The 27,762-nt window shown below is 37.8% G+C and overlaps 1 protein-coding gene across 1 annotated transcript; it reads right to left on the bottom strand.

Moving 5' to 3' along the window:
• Positions 1-3,187: 3,187 nt before the first annotated feature.
• On the bottom strand, positions 3,188-10,560 carry LOC107868662. Its single transcript, XM_016715333.1, has 2 exons — positions 10,463-10,560; positions 3,188-3,731 (listed from the first exon to the last, which is right to left on the bottom strand). The coding sequence occupies exons 1-2, from the start codon at positions 10,558-10,560 to the stop codon at positions 3,188-3,190; spliced, it is 642 nt and encodes a 213-aa protein (XP_016570819.1).
• Positions 10,561-27,762: the final 17,202 nt, after the last annotated feature.

Here is a 27,762-nt window from a genome sequence, read left to right as displayed (position 1 = left end):
ACATATCTTCCAAAGTATGGGTGATCCTCTTGGACCTACCATCAGTTTGCGGCTCGAACGCAGAACTCAAATGAACTTGGGAGCCCAGACCCTTCTGAAAAGTTTTCCAGAACTGAGAAGTAAATTGAGTACCCCTATCCAAAATGATAGATAAGGGAACTCCATGTATCATGACTAACTCTCGAATATACAGTCTAGCATAGTCTTCAGCTGAATAGGATGTATGCACATGCAAGAAATGCGCTGACTTAGTCAGTATATCAACTATAACCCGTATAGAATCATAGTGGCGTCGAGAAAGAGGTAAAAACAGTCATAAAATCCACGTTAATATCTTCCCACTTCCAAGTAGGAATACTGCACTCTTGCATCACACCACCAGGTCTTTGTTGCTCAACCTTAACCTGTTGACATGTTACACACTTCACTACAAACTTAGCTATATCTTTCTTCAAACCACACCGCCAATAGATTTCCCATAAGTCGCGATACATTTTGGTAGTACTGGGATGAATAAAATACCGTGTACCATGCGCTTCAGCCATAACTCTCTGCCTCAGATCATCAACATCTGGAACACATAATCTCCCCTATAATCTCAACACACCATCTCTCCTTTGAGAGAAAACTTCTACCCTTTGGTCCTTGACTGACTCCTTCAGTCTGACCAAACAAGCATCTAAGTCCTATTTTTTCTTTACTTTCAAAACTAAGGATGATTTGGAACTACTCTGAACTAACATACTCCCCTCAGCAGAATCAAGCAGTCTAACACCCAGCCTAGCCAAACGGTTCACATCACGAGCCAAATATTTCTTACCTTCTTCAACATACAAAACACTACCTATGCACATCCTGCTAAGGGCATCTGCCACTATATTGGCCTTGCCCGGATGATACAACACACTCATATCATAGTCTTTTAATAGTTCTAACCACTTCCTCTACCTAAGATTCAACTCCTTCTGAGTCAACATATACTGCAGGCTTTTGTGATCAGTAAAAACACAACATGCATGCCATACAAATAATGTCTCCAAATTTTCAAAGCAAACACTATAACAGCCAACTCTAAGTCATGGGTTGGGTAATTCTTCATTTTAACTGCCTAGAAGCATAGGCTATAACTTTCCCCTTTTGCATCAAAACACAACCCAAACCCACTCTCTAAGCATCACAATATACCATAAAACCATCTATGCCATTAGGCAAAGTCAACATAAAGGCGGAATTAAGTCGAGTCTTCAACTCCTGAAAACTCTTCTCGTAGGAATCTGCCCAGAGAAATTTTACCTTCTTTTGGGTCAACCGAGTCATGAAAGATGCAATGGAAGAGAACCCTTCAATGAAATGGCGCTAATAGCCAGCTAGACCCAAGAAGCTCCTAAAATCAGACGGAGAGATAGGCCTAGGCCAATTTTTTATAGCCTCTATCTTTTGAGGATCCACTCTAATACCTTCGACTGAAATAATAAGACCCAGAGATGCTACAGACCTTAGCCAAAACTCACACTTACTGAATTTGGTGAACAACTTATGATCTCTAAGAGTTTGCAAGATGACTCTAAATTGTCTGTGTGATCGCCCTCATTTTGGGAGTACACAAGTATATCATCAATAAACACAATAACGAACATATCAAGATATGGCTTGAATACTTGATTTATGAGGTTCATGAAAGTTTTTGGGGCGTTAGTTAACCCGAAAGACATGAAAAGAAACTCAAAATGACCATAGCGGGTTCGAAAGGCTATTTTTGGGATGTCACACTCCCTTACCTTAAGTTGATGATAGTCGGATCTAAGGTATGTCTTGGAAAAATAACTCACACCTTGCAACTGATCAAACAAATTATATATTCTTGAAAGAGGATACTTATTTTTGACAGTGACTTTGTTAAGCTGACGATAGTCAATGCACATACGCAAAGAAACATCTTTCTTTCGCACAAATAAGACAGGTGCACCCCAAGGAGATACACTGGGCCTTATGAAACCTTTATGTAGGAGATATTTGAGTTTCTCTTTCAACTCCTTAAGCTCAGCGGGTGACATACGATAAGGAGGAATGGAAATAGGCTGAGTATCGAGAAGAAAATCAATCCCGAATTCTATCTCTCTATCAGGAGGTACTCCTGGGAGATCTCCCAGAAAAACATCAGGAAACTCATTAACAATGTTGACTGTTTGGATACTTGGAGTTTCAGACTTAGTGTTCTTAACTCTAAGTGATGAAAGCAGCCTTTAGATATAAGTTTTCTGGCTTTGATATAAGAAATAAAATGACTCTTGGTAGGTACTGAACTCCCTAACCATTCGAAAACCAGTTCATTAGGAAACTAAAATTTGACTACACGAGTACGGCAATCCATAGCCGCATAGCACGAATGAAGCCAGTCCATGCCCAGAATAATAGCAAAGTCAACCATCTCTAGCTCTATCAAATCAGTGAGTGTCTTTGTGAAGGACTGAAATAGGACAATTCTTGTATACCTTATTAGCAATAATAGACTCCCCTACTAGAGTAGAAACTAGAATAGGCTCAGGAATACTTTTGGGACTCTTATAAAACTTCACAGCAACAAATGGGGTCACATAAGAAAAACTTGACCCGGGGTCCAATAACACATACACATCAAAATGAAATACACGAAGCATACCAGTAACAGTGTTGGGAGAGTCCTCCTGCTCATGTCGGGAAGGTTGGCCATAGAATATATTCTGGCACTCACCATCGGCAGTGCTAGAAGAAGTGCCCTGTGAGTGAGCTGGATGGGCTGCGGGAGCTGGTGCACTAGTGGCCTGGGTCTGGGGTCAGGTATCTATGCTTCTCTTCCTAGAATGAGGGCACTCTCTAAGCCTGTGGCCTATCTTTCCACACCTGAAACAACCATGCTGTTCAGCCAAATACTCACCCGAATAGGTCCTGCCACACTTAGCACAAGAAAGGAAGTTGGGCCTGTTGCTCACACTCTACTGAGACCTGGACATAGAAGACCTGTCCCCTTATTCCTGTCTGTCTCTGGTGTGGGAGAACTAGCAGATGAAGGTGCTGGCATGAAAAAATAACTCTGGAACTAAGGGTGGTTCCCTCTCTGGGATCTAGCCTGACTATACTCATGCTACTCTAACCTAGCACTCTTGTTACCTCTTATTCTATCTCTTTCCTTAATCTTATTTTCTTTCATTTACTGATCATGTATCATCAATCTAGATAGGTCCATATCCCTATACAACATAGCAATCCTGCATTCCTTCAGCACTAACCCAAAAATGCCTGTCACAAACTTACTCATGCTAGAGCGGGCGTTAGAAATCAGATCAGGGGAATACTTAGCAAACTGGTTAAACTTTAAGCAGTACTCCTTAATAGTCATGGAGCCCTGCCTCAAGTTTATAAATTCTTCTATCTTCGCCTCTCTCAATTCTAATGGAAAGAACTTATCCAAGAATGCATCTTGAAACATCTGCCACGTAACAGAAGCAACATTCTCCCCTTTATTATTTTTCCAAGAAACAACCCAGTCATATGTGATGTCCTTTAACCTGTAAGATGCTAACTTCACACTATCTTCCTCAGACAGATGCATTACCTGTGTGATCTTCCTTATCTTCTCTAGATAAAACTGTGGGTTTTCTTTTGTCTTAGATCTGTAAAACTCAGGTGCACTCATCCACATGAAGTCACGAATTCTGGCAGTAGCTAATTTGCCGCCCTGTGGCTTAGTTAGCCTAGATGTTTGCAGTAAAAGCTTAGGCTAGCGCCTGGAAGGCTGCCCTAAATTCGGCATAGGATATATTTTCATTTAGAGGATCAGCGGGCTGAGGTTGATGATCATTATTATTTCTACAAGCTTGACGAGGAGGCATTTTCTGAAAAAAGAGAGAACAAATTAATAGCTGAGAAAGACAAATTTAAGCACGATGGACTTGAAAGAAAGAAATGACTTTTTCTTAAAATGTTTCATATCCTCTTTCTCATAGACAGATTCAGTCAGAAGCAGCAGATTTAGTACTGAGTCCTTATCTATCAAGGATATTCTTTTATTTCAGTATTTTTGTAGCTTAGTATGTTAGTAGTTGGGGGCTTGTCTCATCAACTTTTCATTCAGACAGTTCAGTTAGAGGCTTTTCAGACTAGACTAGTTCAAACAGTATTCAAAATTCTGATGTTTTGACAGATGTTATTATTTCTAGTATTCAGATAATTAACCTTATGGCATTTCAACCTTCCTTCTACATTTATTTTAGTATTATTATTCATTACTCACAGTAGGTATAGTCATAGGTTAGCTTGTGGTCCTTCGGGGTCGTAAGCACTGTGTAGTGTCTGGGGTGTAGACTTGAGGTGTTACAAATTTCGTATCAAAGACTAAGGTTCAACAGATTCCTAAGGAGTATGAAAACTGCGTCAAGTAGAGTCTTGTTCATGGTTGTGAAACGCGCCACACTTATGGACAAGAAGCTATGAGACGTGTTAGAAAAAGTTTCTCTTCTTTCAATGTTCATGTCGTGCGAGTGAGCATAAGATCAAGTTAAACACTCATTCTAATTCTTTTCTTCATTCCATTTATAGAACATAACTCCCAGAAAAGCTAACAAAAGAAGGAATAAAAATCAGTCATCACCATCGCCTGTTCAGACAGATCCCCTGGACGAGCATGTCTCCCATGTAGAATTTAGAGCTGCGTTTACCACTCTATCCCATTTTGTAGTAGCTCAAAATAAATGACTAGTTATTGTTCGGACCAACCTAGTGGCCAATAATGCTTCATATAGGATTTTAGACTTTTCCCAAATGAATCCTCCCCTATTCTTAGGATCTAAGTCTGAAGAAGATGCATATGAGTTTCTCGATCAGGTTTAGAAGGTTACAAATATTATGGGAGTGAATTTCAGTAAGAGTGTTAATTTAGCTGCCTATCAGCTATAAGATGAAGCTCATACGTGGTTTAAGCAGTATAAGGTAGAAGGGGCACAAATATAGAGCCCACAGATTGGGAAGAGTTTGCTACTGCTTTTCTAGATAGATTCTTTCCCTTATAGTTGAGGGAAGCCAAGGTGTTAGAGTGCATCAATTTCAACCAGGGAAATATGAGCGTGAAAGAGTATTCCCTTGAGTTTACTTAGTTAGCCAGGTATGCTCCCCATGTAGTGGCAGAAAGTAGGTATAGAATGAGCAAGTTCACATCAGGTGTGTCAGAAAGTGTGGTTAAAGAGTGTAGAACTGCAATGTTAATTAAATACATGGACATATCCAGGCTCATGGTCCATGCTCAGCTGATAGAAGAGGCTAAGAATAAAGAGAGAGAAAGGGAGAACAAAAAATCTAGGACATATAGCTTTAATTTTTCCCAACCTAAGTTAGAGGGCGGTAACTGTTCCCAGTTTTATCCAAATTCTTCAGTACCAGCTTCGTTCTCAGCCAATACTTTATTACCTAAGTTTAGAAGTGGTAACAGAGATAGGGCGCCGGGCTCTAAATCTCAGGGTAGTGTCAGCAGTGCCCGAACAAATATTTTTTTCTAAAAATATGGCAGAAACCATCAGGGTATCTACAAAGCTGGCAGTGATGTATGTCTTGGATGTGGCAAGATAGGCTATAGAATCAGAGATTGTCCTCTGTCAGGTTCTCAAGGTCAGTACAGTCGTCCCCCAACTCAGTCCAATTGCCTAAATCAGTAGGGTGTCACTTCTAGTGCCACCAATAGGCAGTGCCCAAATAGGATTTATGCACTTTAGTCTCAACAAGATTAGGAAAGTTGTCCTAATGTAGTCACTGGTATATTACAGATCTTCCATTTACATGTTTATGCCTTATTAGATCTAGAAGCTTCTCTGTCTTTTTTAACTCCTTACATAGAAATCAATTTTAGAGTTAGACAAAAAATCTTAATAGAACCTTTCTCAGTCTCCACCCAATGGGTCAGTCTATCATAGCTCGACGGGTATACAGGAACTATCCGATTATGATATCTCAAAAATTCACTTCAGCAGACATAGTAGAACTAGAGATGACAGATTTTGATGTCATTCTCGACATAGATTGGCTCCATTCATGTTATGCCCTAGTTAATTGTAGAAATAGAATTGTTTATTTTTTGAGTTTCCAAATGAACCAGTCCTTGAATGGAGGGGTTGTACTACATCACTTAAGGGTCAATTGATTTCATACCTTAAAGCGAGGAAAATGATATCCAAGGGATATGTCTATCATCTTGTGCGAGTCAAAGAATCTAGTTCAGAGGATCCTACTCTTTAATTAGTTCCAATAGTAAATGAATTCTCAAATATGTTTCCTAAAGATCTTTCTAGAGTTCCTCCCAAAAGAAAAATCGACTTCGGAGTATACCTTATTCCAAATACTCAAGCTATATCTATTCTGCCATACAGAATAGCTCTATCTAAACATAGAGAGTTAAAAGAACAGTTGAATGATCTCTTATATAATGTATTCATCAGAACTAAATTTCCACATGGGGCACACCAGTCTTATTCATGCATAAGAAAGAAGGTACACTCAAAATGTGTATAGACTACCGCTAGTTAAAAAAAGTCACAGTAAAGAATAGATACCTTCTTCCCATATTTGATGAGTTATTTGACCAAATTCAGGGTGCCATTTACTTTTATAAGATAGACCTCAGATCAGGCTATCATCAGCTCAGATTCAGAGAATGTGACATTCCACAAATTGCTTTCTAAACCCGGTATGGTCACTTCGAGTTTCTAGTCATGTCATTTGGTCTTACAAATTCCCAGAAGCTTTCATGGACTTAATGAATTGTGTGTTCAATTAGTACTTGGAAATGATTATTATAGTCTTGATCGATGACATTCTTGTGTATTCTCGTAGCGAGAATGATCACGCAGATCACCTCAAAATTATACTTTAAACTCTCAAAGCCATTAGTTATTTGTCAAATTCAGTAAGTACAAATTTTGGCTAAGGTCAGTAGCATTTCTGTAAGACCCCATGAAGTTCCCTCGCCGTTTATGCCTTTTAGAGCGATTTGAAAGAAACCTTACCCTTAGAAATTTTACTAAGTGTTCCAACACTTAGTTTTATTTTGAGCGCTTAAATTTGATGAATTATTTCATGACCTTCTCGATATGCATTTTTTGAATTTCAAATTGTGTTACGATGGGGCAAGTCAATATTACATCTCGGGTGAGTTTCAGAATTTTTGGACCTCGTTTAGGGCATGTTTGGATTTTGAACTAGTGAGCCTCCGCGATAAGGTGGCGATGCCCTGGTACTCCCTCTCTATAAATAGGGCACCACCCTGCTATCTTCACCGCTCCAGCCAGGGCGCCGCCTGGGGTACAACGGTACTCAAGGCTGGGCGATGCCCTGGTCATTCCTGTGCTCTAATAACTTTTAGTCTTTCTCCATCCTTTAACATGAGATTTAGGCTCCAATTAGCCAAAATACTGATATACTCATCAGTTTTCTCCAAGAACTAGACACAGCAGCTCCATACAAGAAATATAGATCCACCAAAATTCAACCATTAAAATCCAAAAATAATTCAAGAATCGTAATCTCCAAGTCGAGATCTTCAAAGAGCACCTATTAATTTTACGAGTAGAGTTCCGGAATTGCAAGTTCATCCAAAGTCACAAGTTTGAGGTATGTGGGGTTTGAACAAGAATAATCTTTTCGTTCTTGTGCCCAAAACTTGATTTTTATTTAAGTATTTATGATTTATAGTTGAAGTCATGTCTAAATTATCTTGTTTGAAGATTATGAATTTATAAGTTATTCAAGTTGTGGATTTTATGATATTTATACTTATTATGCTTAGATTTAAGAGTTTATATTATGATCTACACGCTTTATTTATGAGTTTATGTATTGAATGAATTTCAAGATTTGATATGAAGTATGAATTATTAATTTGAGTTGACATGAGACAAGTATGATATTTGAGATTATATTTTTGAAAATTGAATTATTATATTTATGTTGAGGTTGAAGTTGGATTTTTGATGATTTTATGATCTTGAGTCTTCCTTTAATAAATTATTTACCGAGATTTAAATTGAGGTGTATATCATAAATTTTGAGTCAAAATAGGAATCCACAATTTCGTATGATTTAAATTAAGACAAATATGATTTGATCTTCATTATAGACCCTTGAGTTATTTTAAGGTGGATTTCCTAAATGAGTTCTGAGCTTGAGTACGGGAGTAGTATTTAATAATGAGTGGGAGGTGTGGGTTTAGAGTATCCTACTTCCCCAGAACTATGTGCCACCAAAGGATTGAGATTTATGGGCCTAAGGCCGAGATAGTGATCACTAAAAATTGAGGTTCTATTTTGATGGAAAGGGTAGAATATCTCTCCCCAACGTGAGAGAGATGTTGGACTCTATGACAGCTCATATGGTTTATGTCGGTTAAAAGAAACTCCCACAGTCCCAAAGTAGTCCCCCACTCTAATTAAGTTAAAAATATGAGTTTTGAAAGTATTGTTTACAGATTTCTTTAGCTTACGAGTTTTGAGAATAAAAGAAGAAATTCAAATTTTTGAGATAAGTATAATGACTCTCGAGATTTATGATAAAAGTTTCACTATTCATGATTTATGGGAATTATATTTCTGATTTGTTCAAGCGTTGTGAGTCATTATTGTCAGCATGCATGGTTTTTATAAATATACACCCCCATATACTCAGTACATTCCCAAAGTGCTGACCCACATATATGTCTATGTGATACATTGTCTCAAATGTAGGTTCAGGTGCTCAGTCCCAGTAGTGTTAGTGATTTCGAGCACCTTCATCTATATTTCAACAGTGGTGACTCCTTATGATTCGAGGATCTAATCTCCTGATGTTCATTACTACCAACAATTATATTTTTTTCGTTTGAGTATGAGTCAGTTGGGGATCTGTCAAATTGGCTCCCTATTCTTGAGTTTTATAGGCTCTATTAGACTAAGCTATCAGTTGTATTTTCAAACGTTTTCTGTATTTTGCGATTGGATATTTTAATAGCAGTGTAGATTGATGAGATTTAATTCTAATTATTTGATTTGGTTTCTTAGAGTGAGTATGGAATGCAGTAGTAGGCTCAAAACGTTAGCTTAGGGCTGCTTGTAGCCTTAAGCATTGTGTGACATCTCGGGGTGAGATTTTGGGGATTTACAAACTTGGTATCAAAGCTTATGGTTTAAAGAGAGTCCTAGGGAGTCTGACAAGCCACGTTGCATAGAGTCTAGATCATCGGTGTGTAGCGCACCATATCTATGAGCAAGAGGCTACAAGACATTTTAGGACAAGTCATCTTTTTCTTTTATAATCCGCCGTGCTTACAGTTATCTCTCTCAGCTATTAACTCATGATCTCTTATAACAGAATATGCCTACTCACTGAGCCAGTATCCACAAAATTAATAACCAGCCACCTCATCCCAAAAATCCTCTGAATGAAAATTTGATGCATACTAAATTTTGGGCAGCTTTTCAGGCATTAGCCTAGGCGGTTACTACAAATGTTCAGACCAGTTAGTAGGCTACAGTTCCACACCAGCAAGGAAGTGATTCAGCTATAGCTAGACTTTGTGATTCTATGAGAATGAGTCCACCAAAATTTTATAGGTCTAAGGCAGGCGAAGACCCACAAATATATCTAGAGGAGATAAGAAAGATCACGCAGGTGATGCATATTTCCGAGGAAGAGAGTGTGGAGTTTGCATCTTACAGGCTGAAAGACATTATGTATGACTGGGTTGTAGCATAGAGAAATAATAGAGGGAGAGATGCAGCTCCCGTGGCTTGGCAGGGAGTTCCAAGATGCATTCTTGGACAAGTTCTTTCCGATTGAGATAAGGGAAGAAAAGATTGGGGAATTTATGAACTTGAGGTAAGGCTCTATAACTGTTAAGGAGTACTGTTTAAAGTTCAACCAGTTGGCCAAGTATGCTCTAGATCTAAGGGCTGACACGCGAACCAGTATGAGTAAGTTCTTGACAGGCGTGTTCGATTTGGTACTAAAGGAGTGCAAGACTTCTATGCTTAATAAGGAGATGGATTTGTCTAGACTAATGATGCACGTATAACAGATTAAGGCAGATAAGCTAAGGGAAAGAGATAGAGTATGGGGTAACAAAAGAGCTTGATCGGAATAGTATGAGTACATCCAAGCTAGGTCCCACGAAGGGAACCATCCATAGTTTTAGAGCCGTCCACCTATACCTGCACCTTAATCTGCCAGTGCCCCCGCACCTAGGGGAAGGTAGGAACGGGGAAATAGGCCTTCTATGTCCAGGTCCCATAACAGTGTCAGTAGCATACCTAGTGGTCCTCCATGTGCTAAATGTGGCATAGATTATCCAGGTGAGTGCCTAGCTGATTAGAGGGGTTTCTTTGGTTTTGGAAAGTTGGGCCACAAACTTAGAGATTGCTTGTATGCTAGGTAGGGGAATCGAGATGAAAGACCCTAGACTCAGACTTACCTGTGCACCAGCTCCATTAGCTCGTCTAGCTCCTCCTTAGGACACTTCTTCCAGTACTGCTGGCGGTCAGTGCCAGAACAGATTTTTTGGTCTATCATCTCACTAGGAGTAGGAGGATTCTCCTGATGTTATTACTGGTATGCTTCGTGTTTTCCACTTTGAGGTTTATGTATTGCTAGACCCCGGGTCAAGTTTTTCCTATGTTACCTCACTTTCTGCAGTAAATTTCAAAGTGAGTCCTAAAAATATTTCTGATCCTTTCCTTGTTTATACTCCAATAGGGGAGTCTGTTGTTGCTAAACAAGTCTATAAAAATAGTCCTGTTATTGTTCTTCATAGAGTCATACTCGCTGATCTGATAGAGTTGGACATGGTGGATGTTGATGTTATTTTGGGTATCGATTGGCTTCACTCTTGTTATGCATCTATACATTGTCATACCTACGTAGTTAAGTTTCAGTTTCCAGATGAGCTAGTTTTTGAGTAGTCCGAAAATTCTATGTCTCTCAAGAGTCATTTTGTTTCCTATCTCAAAGCGAAAAAGCTAATATCCAAAGGTTTTATCTATCACCTGGTTAGAGTTAAAGACACTAAGTCTGAAACCCCAACTCTTCAGTCAGTTAGCATAGTTAATGAGTTTCTCAATGTCTTTTCGGAAGATCTTCTAGGGCTACCTCTGATAGAGAGATATAATTTGGGATTGACTTTCTTCCTGATACACAGCCTGTTTCTATTCCTCCGTATCACACGACACCTGCAGAACTTAAGGAGTTGAAAGAACAACTTAAAGATCTCTTCAATAAAGGTTTTATAAGGTCCAATGTTTCTCCTTGGGGTGCACCTATTCTATTCATGCGAAAGAAAGATGGTTCCTTGCATATGTGCACCGACTATCGTAAGCTTAATAAGGTAACTATAAAAAACAAATACCCTCTTCCTAGAATTGATGATTTATTTGATCATCTACAGGGTGCAAGTTACTTCTCAAAGATAGACCTTAGATCTGGCTATCATCAGTTTAAAATAAGAGAGTGTGATATTCCAAAGATAGCCTTCCAAACCAGTTATGGTCACTTTTAGTTTCTAGTCATGTCTTTCGGGTTAACAAATGCTCCAGCAGCCTTCATGGACCTCATAAATTGAGTGTTCAAGTAGTACCTTGATATGTTTGTCATTGTATTCATAGACGATATTCTTGTGTATTCTTGAAGTGAGGATGATCATGCCAACCATCTTAGAATAGGTCTACAAACTCTTAAAAATTATCAATTATTCGTTAAATTTAGTAAGTGTGAGTTTTGGCTAAGGTTAGTTGCTTTTTTGGGTCATATTATTTTCATCGAAGGCATTAGAGTTGATCCTCAAAAGACAGAAGCTGTAAAGAATTAGCCTAGACCTACCTCCTCATCTAACATTAGGAGTTTCTTGGGTCTAGCTGGCTATTACCATTATTTTTTCAAAGGTTTCTATTCTATTGCATCTCTGATGACCCGATTGACCCAAATAAAAGTTAAGTTCCAGTGGACAAATGCCTGTGAGAAGAGCTTTCAAGAGTTGAAGACTCGACTCACTTCAGCCCCAGTTTTAGCTTTGCCTGATGGTACTGGTGGTTTTGTGGTATATTTTGATGCCTCTAGAGTTGGTTTGGGTTCTGTGTTGTTACAGTGAGGTAAATTTATAGCTTATGTCTCTAGACAGTTGAAACCTCATGAGAAGAATTACCCAACCCATGATCTTAAATTAGTAGCTGTGGTCTTTGTTTTAAAAATCTGGAGACAATATTTGTATGGTGTTCATATTAATGTGTTTACTGATCACAAAAGCTTGCAGTATGCGTTTACTCAGAGAGAGTTGAATCTTAGACAGAGAAGATAGTTAGAGTTGCTAAATACTATGATATGAGTATGTTGTGTCACCCGGGCAAGGCCAATGTTATGGCAGATGCCCTTAATAGGTTGACTATGGATAGTGTAGCTCATGTAGAGAATGATAAGAAAGAATTTGCTCGTGATATGCATCATTTGGCTAGATTGGGTGTTAGGTTGCTTGATTTCGCTGAAGGGAATATGTTAGTGCAGAGTAGTTTCGAGCCCTCTTTAGTCTCGAAAGTGAAAGAGAAGCAAGACAGGGATCCTAGTTTGGTCAGACTGAAGGAGTCAGTTAAGGACTAAGAAGTAGAGGTTTTCTCCCAAGGAGGAGATGGTGTGTTGAGAATGCAGGGTAGATTATGTGTTCCCGATGTTGATAATCTGAGATAGAAAATTTTGGCTGAAGCGCATGGTGCACGATATTCTATTCATCCAGGTGATACCAAGATGTACCACGACTTGTGGGAAATCTATTGGTGGAGTGGTATGAAGAAAGATATAGCAGTATTTGTATCAAAGTGTGCGATGTGTCAACAGGTTAAAGTAGAGCACCATAGACCTGGAGGCAAGATGCAAGAGTTTAACATTCCTACTTAGCAGTGGGTAGAGGTAAATATGGATTTTGTGACTGGTTTACCTCCTTCGCGTCGTCATCATGATTCTATTTGGGTTGTTATAGATAGGTTGACTAAGTCAGCATATTTCCTACCTATGCATACATCTTATACATCTATGGATTATGCTAGGTTGTATATCCATGAGTTAGTCCAATTGCATGGAGTTCCCTTGTCCATCATCTTAGATAGGGGTACTCAGTTTACTTCACAGTTTTTGAGAGCTTTTCAGAAGGGTCTTGGTACCCAAGTTTATTAAAGTTTTAATTTTTCATCCACAGACTGACGGTCAAGCTGAGAGGACTATTCAGACCTTGGAAGACATGTTGAGAGCATGTGTACTTGATTTCAAAGGGAGTTGGGATGGACATTTGCCATTGATTGAGTTCGCTTATAATAATAGTTACCATGCTAGCATCCAAATGGCACCATTTGAGGCTTTTTATGGGAGGAGATGTAGATCACCGATAGGTTGATTTGAAGTGGGTGAAGCTGCTTTGATTGGACCTGATACGGTGTTTAAATCCATAGAGAAGGTAATATTGATTAGAGAAAGATTGAAAACGGCTCAGAGTCTTCAGAAGTCTTATACAGACGTGAGAAGAAGAGACCTTGGGTTCGAAGTTGGTGACTTAGTGTATCTGAAAATTTTTCCTATGAAAGGGGTGAAGAGGTTTGGGAAAAAGGGGAAGCTTAGCCCCCGGTATGTTAGGACTTATAGAGTTTTTGAGCCGTGTTGGAAAAGTAGCCTATGAAATTGAGTTGCCCACAGAATTTTCTACTATTCATCTGGCATTCCATGTATCTATGCTTAGGAAGTGTATTGGTGATGCTGTTATTGTAGATCCTTCGGAAAACCCTGATGTCCAGGACAGCCTTTCATATGATGAGGTTCCAGTTGAGATTCTAGACTATCAGATCCATCGACTAAGGAACAAAGAAGTTCCCTTGGTCAAAGTTTTGTGGCGAAATCAGTCAGTTGAGGGAGCTACTTAGGAAGCAGACATGCGAGCCAAGTACCTGCACCTCTTCATAGAGAAAGCCGAAGGTACTATTATTTCTTAATTTAGTCCTTTCTTATTCATGATTCAGTCGTCTAGCCATTCTCATCAAGAGTTCATTGTATTCTTTGAGGTATTTAAGAGTTTAGAGTGAAGTAGAGTCAATTGAGCAAGTTATTTCGGTTGTGTATTCTCAGTTTTCCCTATTTTTTAGCCTATCAAGAGACATTCGAGGACGAATGTTCCCAAGGGCGAAATATTGTAAGACCCTGTGAAGTTCCCTCGTCGTTTAAGCCTTTTCGAGGGATTTGAAAGAAACCTTACCCTTAGAAATTTTGCTAAGTGTTCCAACACTTTGTTTTATTGAGCCCTTAACTTCGATTTGAAAGAAACCTTACCCTTAGAAATTTTGCAAAGTGTTCCAACGCTTAGTTTTATTGAGCCCTTAACTTTGTTGAATTATTTCACGACCTTTCCGACATCCGTTTTTTGATTTTCTAGTTGCGTTATGATGGGGCAAGTTTATATTACATCTCGAGTGAGTTTTGGAATTTTTGGACCTCATTTAGGGTGTGTTTGGATTTCAAACCAGTGATCCTCTATGATAAGGGGGCGACACCCTGGTACTCCCCCGCTATAAGCAGGGCGCCGCTCTGCTATCTCCACCACTCCAGTCAGGGCGCCACTTGGGGTACAGCGGTGCTCAAGGATGGGCGATTCCCTGGCCATTCCTATGCTCTAATAACTTTTAGTCTTTCTCCGTCCTTTAACATGAGATTTGGGCTTCAATTGGCCAAAATATTGATATACTCATCAGTTTTCTCCAAGAACTAGACACAACAGCTCTGTACAAGAAATATAGATCCACCAAAATTCAATCGTTAAAATCCAAAAATAATTCAAGAATCGAAATCCCCAAGTCAAAATCTTCAAGGAGCACCTATTAATTTTACGAGTAGAGTTCTGGAATAACAAGTTCATCCAAAGTTAAAAATTTGAGGTATGTGGGGTTTGAAGAAGAACAATCCTTTCGTTCTTGTGCCCAAAGCTTGATTTTTATTTAAGTATTTATGATTTATCTAAATTATCTTGATTGAAGATTATGAATTTATGAGTTATTCAAGGTGTGGATTTTATGATATTTATTGTTATTATGCTTAGATTTAAGTGTTTATATTGCGATTTACATGCTTTATTTACGAGTTAATGTATTGAATGAATTTCAAGATTTGATATGAAGTATGAATTATTAATTTGAGTTGACATGAGACAAGTATGGAGTTTGAGATTATATTTTTTAAAATTGAATTATTATATTTATGTTGAGGTTGAAGTTGGATTTTTGATGATTTTATGATCTTGAGTATTCCTTTAATAAATTATTTACCGAGATTTGAATTGAGGTGTATATCATAAATTTTGAGTCAAAATAGCTATCCACAATTTCATATGATTTAAGTTAAGAGAAATATGATTTGGTCTTCATTATAGACCCTTGAGTTATTTTAAGGTGGATTTCTTAAATGAGTTTTGAGCTTGAGTACGGGAGTAGTATTTAGCACTGAGCAAGAGGTGTGGGTTTAGAGCATCCTACTTCTCCAGAACTACGTACCACCATAGGATTGAGATTTATAGACCTAAGGCCGAGATAGTGATCACTAAAAATGGAGGTTTCAATTCGATGTCAAGGGTAGAACAACTCTCCCCAACATGGACGAGATGTTTGACTCCATGACAGCTCACATGGTTTATGTCGGTTAAAAGAAACTCCCACAGTCCCAAAGTAGTCCCCCACTCTAATTAAGTTAAAAGTATAAGTTTGAAAGTATTGTTTACAAATTTCTTTAGCTTACGAGTTTTGAGAATAAAAGAAGAAATTCAAATTTTTGAGCTAAGTTTAATGACTCATGAGATTTATGATACACGTTTCACTATTCATGATTTATGGGAATTATATTTCAGATTTGTTCAAGCATTGTGAGTCGTTATTGTCAGCATGCATGATTTATATAAATATAAATGATATTATTTACTTAAATGCATACACCCCCATATACTCAGTACATTGCCAAAGTGCTGACCCACATATACGTCTATGTGCTACATTGTCTCATAATGTAGGTTCAGGACTCAGTCCCAGCAGCGTTACTTTTTCTGAGCACCTTCATCTATATTTCTGTAGTAGTGAGTCCTCATGATTTGAGGACCTAATCTCCTGATGTTCAGTACTACCATCAGTTGTATTTTTTTTTATTAGAGTATGAGTCAGTTGGGGATCTGTCCCATTGGCTCCTTATTCTTGCATTTTAGAGGCTCTGTCAGACTAAGCTATCAATTGTATTTTCAGACATTTTCTGTATTTTGTGATTTGGACATTTTAATTGCAGTGTGGATTGATGAGACTTAATTCTAGTTATTTGATTTGGTTTCTTAGAGTGAGTATGGAATGCAGTAGTAGGCTCAAATGGTTATCTTGGAGCTACTTGTATACTTAAGCACCGTGTGACGTCTTGGGGTGAGATTTTGGGGCGTTACGATCTCTTGGTCATATTATTTACGGTGTTGGCATTAGAGTTGATCCTCAAAAGATTGAAGTGGTGAGAAACTGGCCTAGACCTATTTATCCATTAGATATTAAGAATTTCTTAGGTTTAGCTGATTATTTCCATTGGTTTATTGAAGGTTTTTTGTATATTGCATCCCTCATGTACAGATTGACTTAGAGGAGAGTTAAGTTTAAGTGATCAGATCCCTGCGACAAGAGTTTTTAGGAGTCGAAGTCTTAACTCACCTAAGCCTCAGTTTTGACTTTACTAGATGGTTTATATGGGTTTGTCATGTACTGTGATGCAATTAGAGTATATTTGGGTTGTGTCCTCATGTATAGAGGTATGGTCATAGCCTATGCCTCTAGATAGCTTAAGCCCTATGAGAATAATTACCCAACTCATGATCTTGAGTTAGCAGCAGTAGTGTTTACCTTAGTGATTTGGAGGCATTATTTGTATGGGGTGCGTGTAGATGTGTTCACAGATCACAAAAGCTTGCAGTATGTGTTCTCTCAAATAGATTTGAATTTTCATCTAAGAAGGTGGTTAGAGCTGTTGATAGATTATGATATGCATGTTCTGTATCATCTGGGCAAGTCCAATGTAGTGGTTGATACTCTCAGTAGGTTGTCTATGGGTAGTGATACCTATATTGAGAAGCTAGTTCAGTAAGTTTATCAGCTTGCCTGACTAGGCATCCACTTAGTCGATTTAGTAGAGGGTAGTGTGTGGGAGTAGAATAGTTCAGAATCATATCTTGTTTCCAAAGTAAAGGAAAATAAGGATAGAGATCCCAGTCTAGTTAAGTTGAAAGAGTCAGTCAGAGATTAAAAAGTAGAGGTATTCTCCTAAGGGGGAGACGGTGTATCGCATTGCCAGGGCCGCCTATATGTGCCAGGTGTAGATGACTTGAGGAAATAAATTCTTGCAAAAGCACATGGTGTGCGCTACTCTATTTATCCAGGGGCCACTAAGATGTACTGCAATTTATGGCAGATCTATTGGTGGAGAGGGAGTGAATAGGTTCGGCAAGAAGGGGAGCTCAGTCCTCGATATGTCGGTCCTTACGAAATTATAATCCATTTCAAAAAAGTAACTTATGAGCTCGAGTTGCCTTCATACTTAACTTCAGTACACACAGTATTCCACATCTCTTTTCTAAAGAAATACGTTGGTGACCCAGTAGTTGTAGTTCCCTTAGAGGGTATAAATATTCAGAATGATATCTCTTTCAAAGAAGTCAAATCCAAATCTTCGATCATTAGATTCACAGATTGAGGAACAAAGAAGTTTCCTTAGTCAAAGTTCTTTGGAGAAATCAGTCTGTTAAGGGAGCTACTTAGGAAGTAGAAGACGTGTGGACCAAGTATCCCCACATCTTCTTTGCAAACTCAGATTCATCTTAAGGTAACAGTCATCCATAGATTTACTCAATTTTATGTTCCGTTATAGTTACAAACTTGGTCTTTATTACCGTTGCATATCATCTTTATAACAGTCATGCATTTAAGAATCAGTTCATTCATGTACTCATGAATCAGATATGCATGTTTAGTATGACAACTCATCTTATCAGTAGTTTTAGTCATGTATTCCATACATCATACATGCATGTTCAGTATGTAAACTCAGTCTATCAGTGTTTCTCAGCTTAATCAGTCTCATTTAAGGATGACTGTTCCAATGGGGAGATATTATAATACCCCGTATTTCCCTAGCTCAGTTGAACTCTCAGTGTATGAGTATTCCTATATAGAATTTTGAAAATACTCAGAATATTTTGGTTTAAGGCTTACCATTTTGTAGGAAATTCAGTCAGCTTTCCAATGATATAAAATTTGCCCAAATTTGATACTCAGGTGAAGAGTTAGAGAAATTTTATTAAAATAGTGTGACATCTGGTGTAGCATCGGATTGTGGAGCTAGTTCAAATGGCATTCGATAGTTTCCAATGAAGCTCCACGATAATGGTGATCGCATCAATGCTCTAGTTCACAATTGTCATTTTCCAGTGAGGGACCGTGATTCAACAACGTCGCACCATGGTCCATTTTCCCAATTTTCAAATTCTAGTAAGGCTCGGCGATCACGGCGCGTCACGCCAAAGGTTAATTTCATATTTGTCCTTTTTAACCAGTTTTAAGCCAGGATCTAGTGGCTCACCGCAATGCCACCACATCGCGGTGAAGTCTAAAATTAGGTTTTTTCAGTGATTAATTTTAATTACTTTCTAGGGGTAATTTGATATTTTTCCATGACCATAATTAGTCTAAACATGAAATTAAACCCCTAAATAACCTGTTATATCATTATTTACTCACTTTCTCTCAATAATTAAATCATTCTCTGTCAAAGGCAAAAAACCCTAGCTTTCAAGAACCAAGAACAATCTCAAGAATTCCTCCAAGAACCTTCAAGAATTAATCTACTCAGGTATGCAAGGTGTTTATTCGTGGGTTCCTTTCGTCCATGGAGTCCAAGAATCCTATTTAAACATACAAATTCTCATATTTACTAATTCAATGCTTGAAATTGATTGTATTCATGTTCATAATATTAATTGGGTTTCAACCCATGATTAAATTTAAAGTTTCATGAAAATTAGATAGCATGTGTGATGAACATGTGATTATCATAATAAGCCATTGAATTTACAATTGATTATTGTATCCATGATGTTCATGTGTTGACTATTATTATGTGAAATAATCATGCTCCCCAAGTGTTTGATAGAATGTTCATGTGAATAAAAGAGTGAAATCATGAAATATCATTATGTGGTCCCATTTATGTACAAGTTCATGCATATTAAGTGTTTGACAAAATTTCAAGGTGAATGCATTGTTAACAAGTAAAGTGTTATTATTCTTTTAAGATCATGTCATGCTTTATTTTCAATGTTATCGAGTCCTGGGGATATTCAATACTCGAAAAATCTACCAGTTTACCTAGAGCTACAGTAGTTAAAGAATAGTCTCAGTAATGTCACGATCAGTAGTACTCAGTCAGTTATAGAACTCAGTGAAACTCAGTCCATTTTAGTTCAGTATAATAATCAACATCATTCAGTTGGGAGTAGGATTCAACACAAAGTGAACCTAAGGATGGGGGATCACCTGCCAATAGAGGGTGTGATCTTTAAAAGCAATCCATGTGTTCTAGAACTACCTAGCCAACATAGTTTGAGATATCAACCTGCCAGTTAAGGGTTGATAAGTTGTTTCTACCTTCCAGTTGAGGGTACCACTATTCTCGTTCAGGGCACCTGCCAGATGAGGGTGACTCTTCAGTATGTATTTACCCGTGGCACGGTACTGACACCCTTCTAACTGGGGTTACAGGGTGGAACCTAAATCTATTTAGAAAAGAGGCATGTCGATTAGATGATTACCTCCCAAAGTCTCAGTTTTAGTTTCAGTATATAACTCAATTCAGCTCAGTTTTATAGAATTAAGACTGTTAGACATGGTCAATAAGTGTAAATAACTCAGTTATCAGTAATCTCAGATATCATTTACTCAGTTATAATAACTAAGTACTCATCTTTAGTAAAATCTCAGTGATAATATACATGTTTATGCACAGTATTACATACTTAGTATTTTACAGTAGTTTTAGTCATCCATGTACTCTTACTCAGTTATTCCATATCATTCATTCAGTTATTGTTCAAGCATATAAACCCTTGCATTCATCCTTACCTCATATAGCATACCAGTATATTCTATTTACTGATGCATACTATCTCTTGCACAATGATGTCTCATATTATAGGTTCGGAAGCTTAGGCTCTTGACCGCGCATTGACAGATTCGGTCAGTTGCAGCAGATTTAATAGTGAGTCCTCATCTATTGAGGATATGCTTTTATTTTAGTATTTCAATATATTTAGTATTTCAATAGGTGGAGTTATTTGGGGGCTTGTCCCTTCAACTCCGCATTAAGACGGTTCAGTTAGAGGCTTTTCAGACTAAACTAGTTCAAAATGTATTCAGATTTTAGATAGTTTAACAGATGTTATTATTTCTAGTATTCAGATAATGAACCATATGGAATTTCAGCCTAACATCTGCATTTATTTTAGTATTAGCATCCATTACTCATAGCAGGTAACAATCATGGATTAACTTGTGGTCCTTCAGGGTCGTAAGTACTGTGTAGCTTCTAGGGTACAGACTCAGGGCGTTATAGTTCTCTTGGGGTCACTTGGGACTCTATGAACTGTGTTACAACTAGGGGAAGTCTCGGGTCATGACAAACTTGTTAATAGAGCAACAGGTTTAAAGTGTCCTAAGGTGTCTGAAAGCCCGTTAAGTAGTGTCTAGTTCATGGGTGTCAAGCGTACCACACTTATGGGTGAGAGGATATGAAACATTTTAAAAAAGTCTTACTTCTTTAATGATTCATGTCATTCCATAGAGTGAATTCTATTAAACATATTCTTCTAACTCGTTCTCTACCGTTTATAAAAAATGAGACCTAAGGAAACTAATGAAAGAAGGAACAAAAATCAGCTAACACCACTGCCAGTTCCTGAAGACCCTCTGAATTTACATGTCTCTCATACTGAGTTCAGAGGAGCTTTGTAAGACCCCACAAAGTTCCCTCATTATTAAAGCCTTAAAAGCGAGTCAAAAGAAGCCTTATATCTAGAATTTTAGATAAATGTTCAACACTTAGTTTATTTTTTAGCCTTTGGACTTTGATGAATTATTTTGCAACCTTCCTGACCTCCATTTCTTGATTTTTTTTATTGATACACGATGGAGCAATTCAAGAGTACATCTTGGGTGGGTTTTGGAATTTTTAGACGAGCCTAAGCCCATGTTTGGTAGGCCCAACCAATAGATAAAGGCTAGCCCGCGCCTCCCAGGGTAGTCCCCCAGGCAAGGCAGGGTGCTACCTAGGGTAGTTCCCTAGTCTAGGAATGGCCTTGCCCAGGGTACTACCCCGGGCTAGGCAGGGCATCGCCCTGGGAACTGCCCCTAGGCAAAATTTTAGACTCCTTGCCCAACTCATTAAGAGCAAAATGGGTATTTTTCATACCCTTTTCAGATTTAACATAGGATTTAATCCCCATATAACCAAAATAAATGATATTTATCACAAATTTCTCAAGAACCCATCCTAGGGTTTCAACCCAAAACCCAAAAGAACTCAAAATTTAATCGTCAGGTTTAAAAATTTCTTCAAGAATCAAAATCCCCAGAACGAAAACTTCAAGAAGCACCCATAAAAAGTATGAACAGCATCCCAAGAGCAAGAGTTCATTCAAAGTCCATAATTCAAGGTATGTGGGGTTTGAACAATAACACTCTTTCTGTTCCTGTGCCCAAAGACTTGTTTTTTATCAAAGAATTTCATGTTTCCAAGTGTAATTTATGCCCAATTTACTTTATTTTGAGATTATAAACTTATGAGTTGTTCAAGCCTTAAAATTGCATGTTATTTCACTTACTTATGTATGAATTTTTGAGTTGGTACTATGAATTGCATATCATTATGAGAAATTGATGTTTCCAAGTGTTTCTAAGATAAATGTCAAGATTTAAGCTTTACTACAAAAGTTTGGTCATTTGAGTATATTTATATTTGTGCTTGATAGTGAAGAATGATTTTTGATGTTTTCTTAAAGATTATGACATTTGTATGATTTAATAAGCAATTACTTTGACTTTGATAAAGATGGATTTTGATCTTGAGTTGAGATAGGAATCCACATTTACTTATGGTTTAAAGCAAAGTGAAGTATAGTTGCCTTCCATTATACATTCTTATACTGTTTAATGTGGATTTTCCTAAAAAGTTTTAAGCCTAAGTATGGTAGTAGAATTTATCATCGAGTTGGGCTTGATCCAAGGTTTCATACCCCATAACTACGTGCCACCGTAGGATTGAGATTTATCGGCTCGAGGCTGAGATAGTGATCACTAAAGTTAAGGTTCTATTCTGATGGCAAGGGTAGAATGACTCTCCCCAACATGGGCAAGACGTTGGACTCCATGTTAGTTCACTTGATTTATGTCGGTTAGAAGTAACTTCTACAGTCTCCCAGAGTTCCCAAGTTTTAATTTCCTAAAGTTCTAAGTCCTTCAGTTTCAAAGAAGTTCTACTCTCCTCAAAATAAAAGCATGAGTTTTGAAAGTATTGTTTATAGATCTCTTTAGCTTACGAGTTTTGAGAATAAGAAGAGAATATAGATTTTGAGTTAAGTATAATGACTTACGGATTTATATTACATGTTTCACTATTCATGATTTATGAGAAGAATATTTTAGACTTGTTCAAGATAGGTGAGTCATTCATATTTGCATTCATGATTTTATAATGAGTACTGATATTATTTACGTAAATGCATACACCCCCATATACTCAGTACATCCTCAAAGTGTTGATCCATATATATGTTTGTGTGCTACATTGTCTCATAATGTAGGTTCAGGTGCTCAGTCTTAACAGCGACAGTAATCTACGAGTACCTTGATCTACACTACTGCATTTGGTGAGTCCTCTTGGTTCAAGGACCTATTTTACTTGATTTTAGTCTTCATAGTAGTTGTTTTATTTCTATTCAATTGAGTATGAGTCATTTGGGGATCTGTCCCAATGGCTCTCTAGTTCTTGAGTTGTAGAGGCTTTGTAAGACTAGACTGTTAGTTGTGTTTTCAACTTTTCAGTATTTGATATTTGAAACATGTTGTATAGTTATTTCAATTCAAATTTGGCATAACACAGCGTTATTGCCTGATTCTTTATCTTAAAGCAAGCGTTAGATAAAGTAGCAGACTCAAAGGGTTATCTTAGGGCTACTTGTAGCCTTAGGCACCGTGTGACATATCGGGATGAGATTTCGGGGCGTTACAAACTTGGTAGCAAAGCCTAAGGTTTAAAGTGTCCTAAGGAGTCTGACAAGCCACGTTACGTAGAGTCTTGATCGTCGGTGTGTAGGATGCCATATCTTTGAGCAAGAAGCTGTGGGACATTTTAGGAAAAAGTCATCTATTTCTTTCATAATCCATTGTGCTTATATTCGTCTCTCTCTTCTATTAATTTATGATATCTTATGACAGAAAATGCCTTCCCACAGAGCCAATGCCCATAGGAATAACGAGCCATCTCAACCTGTTGATCCCCTGAATGATAATGTGTCTTATGCTAAATTTTGGGCTGCTTTTAAGATGTTAGCCCAAGCTGTGACTGCTACTGTGCAAGCTAATAACTAGGCTGATACTCCACGTCAGTAAGGGGGTGATGCAGCTACAACCAGACTTTGCAACTTCATGAGGATGAACCCACCCGAATTCTTTAGGTCAAAGGTAGGTGAGGACCCGCAGTTGTATCTTGATGAGGTGAAGAAGATCACCCAAGTTATACATGTGACTGAGGTGGAGAGTGTAGAACTGGCCTCTTATCATTTGAAAGATGTTGCTTATGACTGGGTGATGATGTGGAGAAAAAGTAGAGGGAGAATACAGCTCTCATGACTTTCTAGGTATTTCAGGATAAATTCTAGGATAAGTTCTTTCCATTAGAGATGAGGGAAGCAAAGGTAGCAGAGTTTATGAACATGAGGCAAGGCTCCATAATAGTAAATGAGTATTCCCTTAAGTTCAACCAGCTAGCCAAGTATGTCCTTGAATTGATAGCTTCCAATCTAGTATGAGTAAGTTTGTGACTAGTGTGTCTTGATTGGTGTTGAAAGAGTGTGTGGCTGCTATGCTCAATTGGGATATGGATCTTTCCATACTGATGATGCATGTTTAGTAGATTGAGGTAGATAGAATAAAGGAGAGATAGAGTAAGGGGAAGTAAGAGGGCTAGATTAGAGTAGTTTGAGTATGGTTAGACCAGATTGCATGGAGGGAACTATCCACAATTTCAGAATCATTCGTCTATGCCTGCACCATCATTAGCCAATGCTACCATACCTAAAAAATAGGAGTAGAGGAATAGGTCTTCGATGTCTAGATCCTAGATTAGTGTGAGTAACAAACCTCGCTATCCTCCGTGTACTAAGTATGGTAGGGACCATCCCAGTGAGTGCTTTGCTGATCAGAGGGGTTATTTTAGTTGTGGCAAGATAGGCCATAGACTTAGAGTGTGCCCGTCCAGTCCCTCCTTAGGGAACTTCATCCAGTACTGCTGGCGGTCAGTGTTAGAGTCACTTCTATGCTTTACAATATCACCAGGAGCAGGAGGACTTGCCAGATGTTGTTACTGGTATGCTTTCTGTCTTTCATTTTGATGTGTATGTATTATTTGACCCTGGGTCAAGTTTTTATTATGTGACATCATTGGTTACTGTAAATTTTAAAATGAGTTTTGAAAAGAACCATGAGCCTTTCCTGGTTTCTACCGTAGTAGGTGAGTCTATTATTGCTAAGCAAGTCTATAAAAAGTGTCCTATACATATTCGCTGATTTGATAGAGTTAGACATGGTTGATTTTGATATTATTCTGGGCATGGATTGGATCTATTCTTATTATGCAACCATTGATTATCATACTCGAGTGGTCAAATTCCAGTTTTTGAATGAGCTAGTTTTCGAGTGGTTAGGTGATTTCGTATCTCCCAAGATTCATTTTATATCTTATCTTAAAGCCAAAAAGTTAATCTCCAAAGCTTATATCTCTCATTTAGTTAGAGTTAAATACACTAAGTTTGAGGCTCCAACTATTCATTCAGTTAACATTGTTAATGAGTTTCTCGATGTTTTTCCAAAAGATGTCCTAGGGGTATCACCCGATAGAGAGATAAAATTTAGGATTGACCTTTTTTCTGATACACAACCTATTTCTATTCCTCCCTACCGTATGTCACCCACAGATCTTAAGAAGTTGAAAGACAAACTCAAAGATCTTTCAGATAAAGGTTTCATAAGGCCCAGTGTTTCCCCATAGGGCGCACCTATCTTAATCATGTGAAAGAAAGATAGTTCTTTGCGTATGTGCATTTACTATCGTCATCTTAATAAAGTCATAGTTAAGAACAAGTACCCTCTTCCTAGAATTGATGACCTGTTTGATCAACTGTAAGGTACATGTTATTTCTCAAAGATAGACCTTAGATCCAGCTATTATCAGCTTAAAGTTAGAAAGTGTGTCATTCCAAAGACAGCGTTCCGAACCCGTTATGGTCATTTTGAGTTTCTAGTCATGTATTTCGGGCTAACTAATGCTCTAGCAACTTTCATGGACCTCATTAATTAAGTGTTTAAACAGTATATCGATATGTTTGTCATAGTGGTCATAGATGATATTTTTGTCTACTACCAAAGTGAGAATAACCATGCAGATCATCTTCGAATTGTCTTGCAAACTCTTAAAGATCATCAATTATTCTCCAAATTCAAAAAGTGTGAATTTTGGCTAAGGTCTGTTGTTTTTATTGGTTATATTGTTTTCGATGAAGGTATTAGAGTCGATCCTCAAAATATAAAAACGACAAAGAATTGGCCTAGACCTATCTTTCTATCAGACATTAGGAATTTATTCGGTTTAGCTGGCTATTACCTCTATTTTGTTGAAGTTTTCTCATCTATTGCATCTCCCATGACCCGATTGACCCAAAAGAAAGTTAAGTTCCTATGAGAAGGGTTTTCAAGAGTTAAAGACTCAACTCACTTCAGCCCTTGTGTTAACATTGCCTGATGGTGTAGATGATTTCGTAGTGAATTATAATTCCTCTAGAGTTGGTTTGGGTTGTGTGTTGATGCAAATAGGTAAGGTTATAGGCTACGCCTCTAGACTGCTGAAGCCTCATGAAAAGAATTACCCAACTCATGATCTTTAATTAGCTGTTATTGTGTTTGCTTTGAAAATCTGGAGACACTACCCGTATGGTGTTCATGTGGATGTGTTTACGGATCATAAAAGTTTTCAATATGTGTTTAATCAGAGGGAGTTAAATCTTCACCAGAGGAGATAGTTGGAGTTGCTAAAAGATTATGATGTGAGTGTGTTGTATCATTCAGGAAAGGCCAATGTAGTGGCGATGCCCTTAGCAGGTTGTCTATAGGCAGTATTACTCATATAGCAAAAGATAAAGAAAGAACTATCTCATGAAGTGCATCATATGGCTAGACTGGTTATTAGGTTGCTTGATTCAGCTGAGAAGAATGTTTGGGTTCAAAGTATTTCCGAATCTTCTCTAGTTTCAGAAGTGAAGAAGAAACAAGATATGGATTCTAGTTTGGTCAAACTGAAGGAGTAAGTTGAAGATCAAAAGGTAGAGGTTTTCTACCAAGGGGGAGATGGTATGTTGAGGCTTCAGGATAGATTGTGTGTTCCCTGTGTTAATGGTTTGAGGTAGAGGATTATGGCCAAAGCGCATGGCGTGCGCTATTATATTCATCCAGGTGCAACCAAGATGTACCGTAGTCATGATTCAATTTGGGTTGTTGTAGACAGGTTTACTAAGTCAGTGCATTTCTTGCCAATGCATAAATCCTATACAACTAAGGATTATGCTAAGTTGTATATCTGAGGGTTAGTCAGGTTGCATGTAGTTCCCTTGTCTATCATCTCAGATAGGGTTACTCAGTTTACTTTCCAGTTTTGGAGAGAATTTTAGAAGGGTATTGGTACCTAAATTCATCTTAGTTCAGCCTTTCATTCACAGACAGATGGTCAGGCTGAGAGGGCCATCTAGACTCTGGAAGATATATTGAGGGTGTGTTCTCTTGATTTCAAATATAGTTGGGATGAGTATTTTTCATTGATTGAGTTTGCTTATAACAAAAGTTATCATGCTAGTATTCGAATGGCCCCGTTTGACTCTTTGTATGGTAGGAGATGTAGATCATCCATAGTTTGGTTTAAAGTGGGTAAAGCTGTTAAGAATGTTAAGTTGATTAGGGAAAGGTTGAAGATAACGCAGAGTCATCAAAAGTCATATGGAGATGTGAGAAGAAGATACCTTGACTTTAAAGTTAATGATTTGGTGTATCTGAAAATTTTTCCCATGAAAGAAGTGAAAAGGTTTTGGAAAAAGGGGAAGCTTAGTTTATTTAGCATAACTTTAAATTTTTTTGATTAAGTGATTAAGGTCGCTAAATGATTTGGCGTATCTGAAAATTATTTAGCGAACTTGGATGGATTATTTAGCGAACTTGGATGAATTATTTAGCGAACTTGGATGAATCAACACTTTAAACTAAAAAATTTTGTTCAACATTTAATTTATTTTTGAGCCTTTGAACTTGGATGAATTATTTAGCGACCTTCCTGACCTCCGTTTATTATTTTTTTTATTGATACACGATGGGG

This window comes from Capsicum annuum, chromosome 4 (assembly GCF_002878395.1).
Source record: "Capsicum annuum cultivar UCD-10X-F1 chromosome 4, UCD10Xv1.1, whole genome shotgun sequence".
Lineage (NCBI taxonomy): Eukaryota > Viridiplantae > Streptophyta > Magnoliopsida > Solanales > Solanaceae > Capsicum > Capsicum annuum.
Note: the sequence above shows the minus strand (reverse complement) of the source record. Positions and strands in the feature narration are given on the sequence as shown.

Coding starts and splice junctions, on each gene's coding strand:
- LOC107868662 (XM_016715333.1), bottom strand. CDS start 10,560: ATGATAGACCAAAAAATCTGTTCTGGCACTGACCGCCAGCAGTACTGG. Junction 3,732..10,462: donor CTAATGGAGCTGGTGCACAG/GTAAGTCTGAGT, acceptor GCAAACATCTAG/GCTAACTAAGCCACAGGGCG.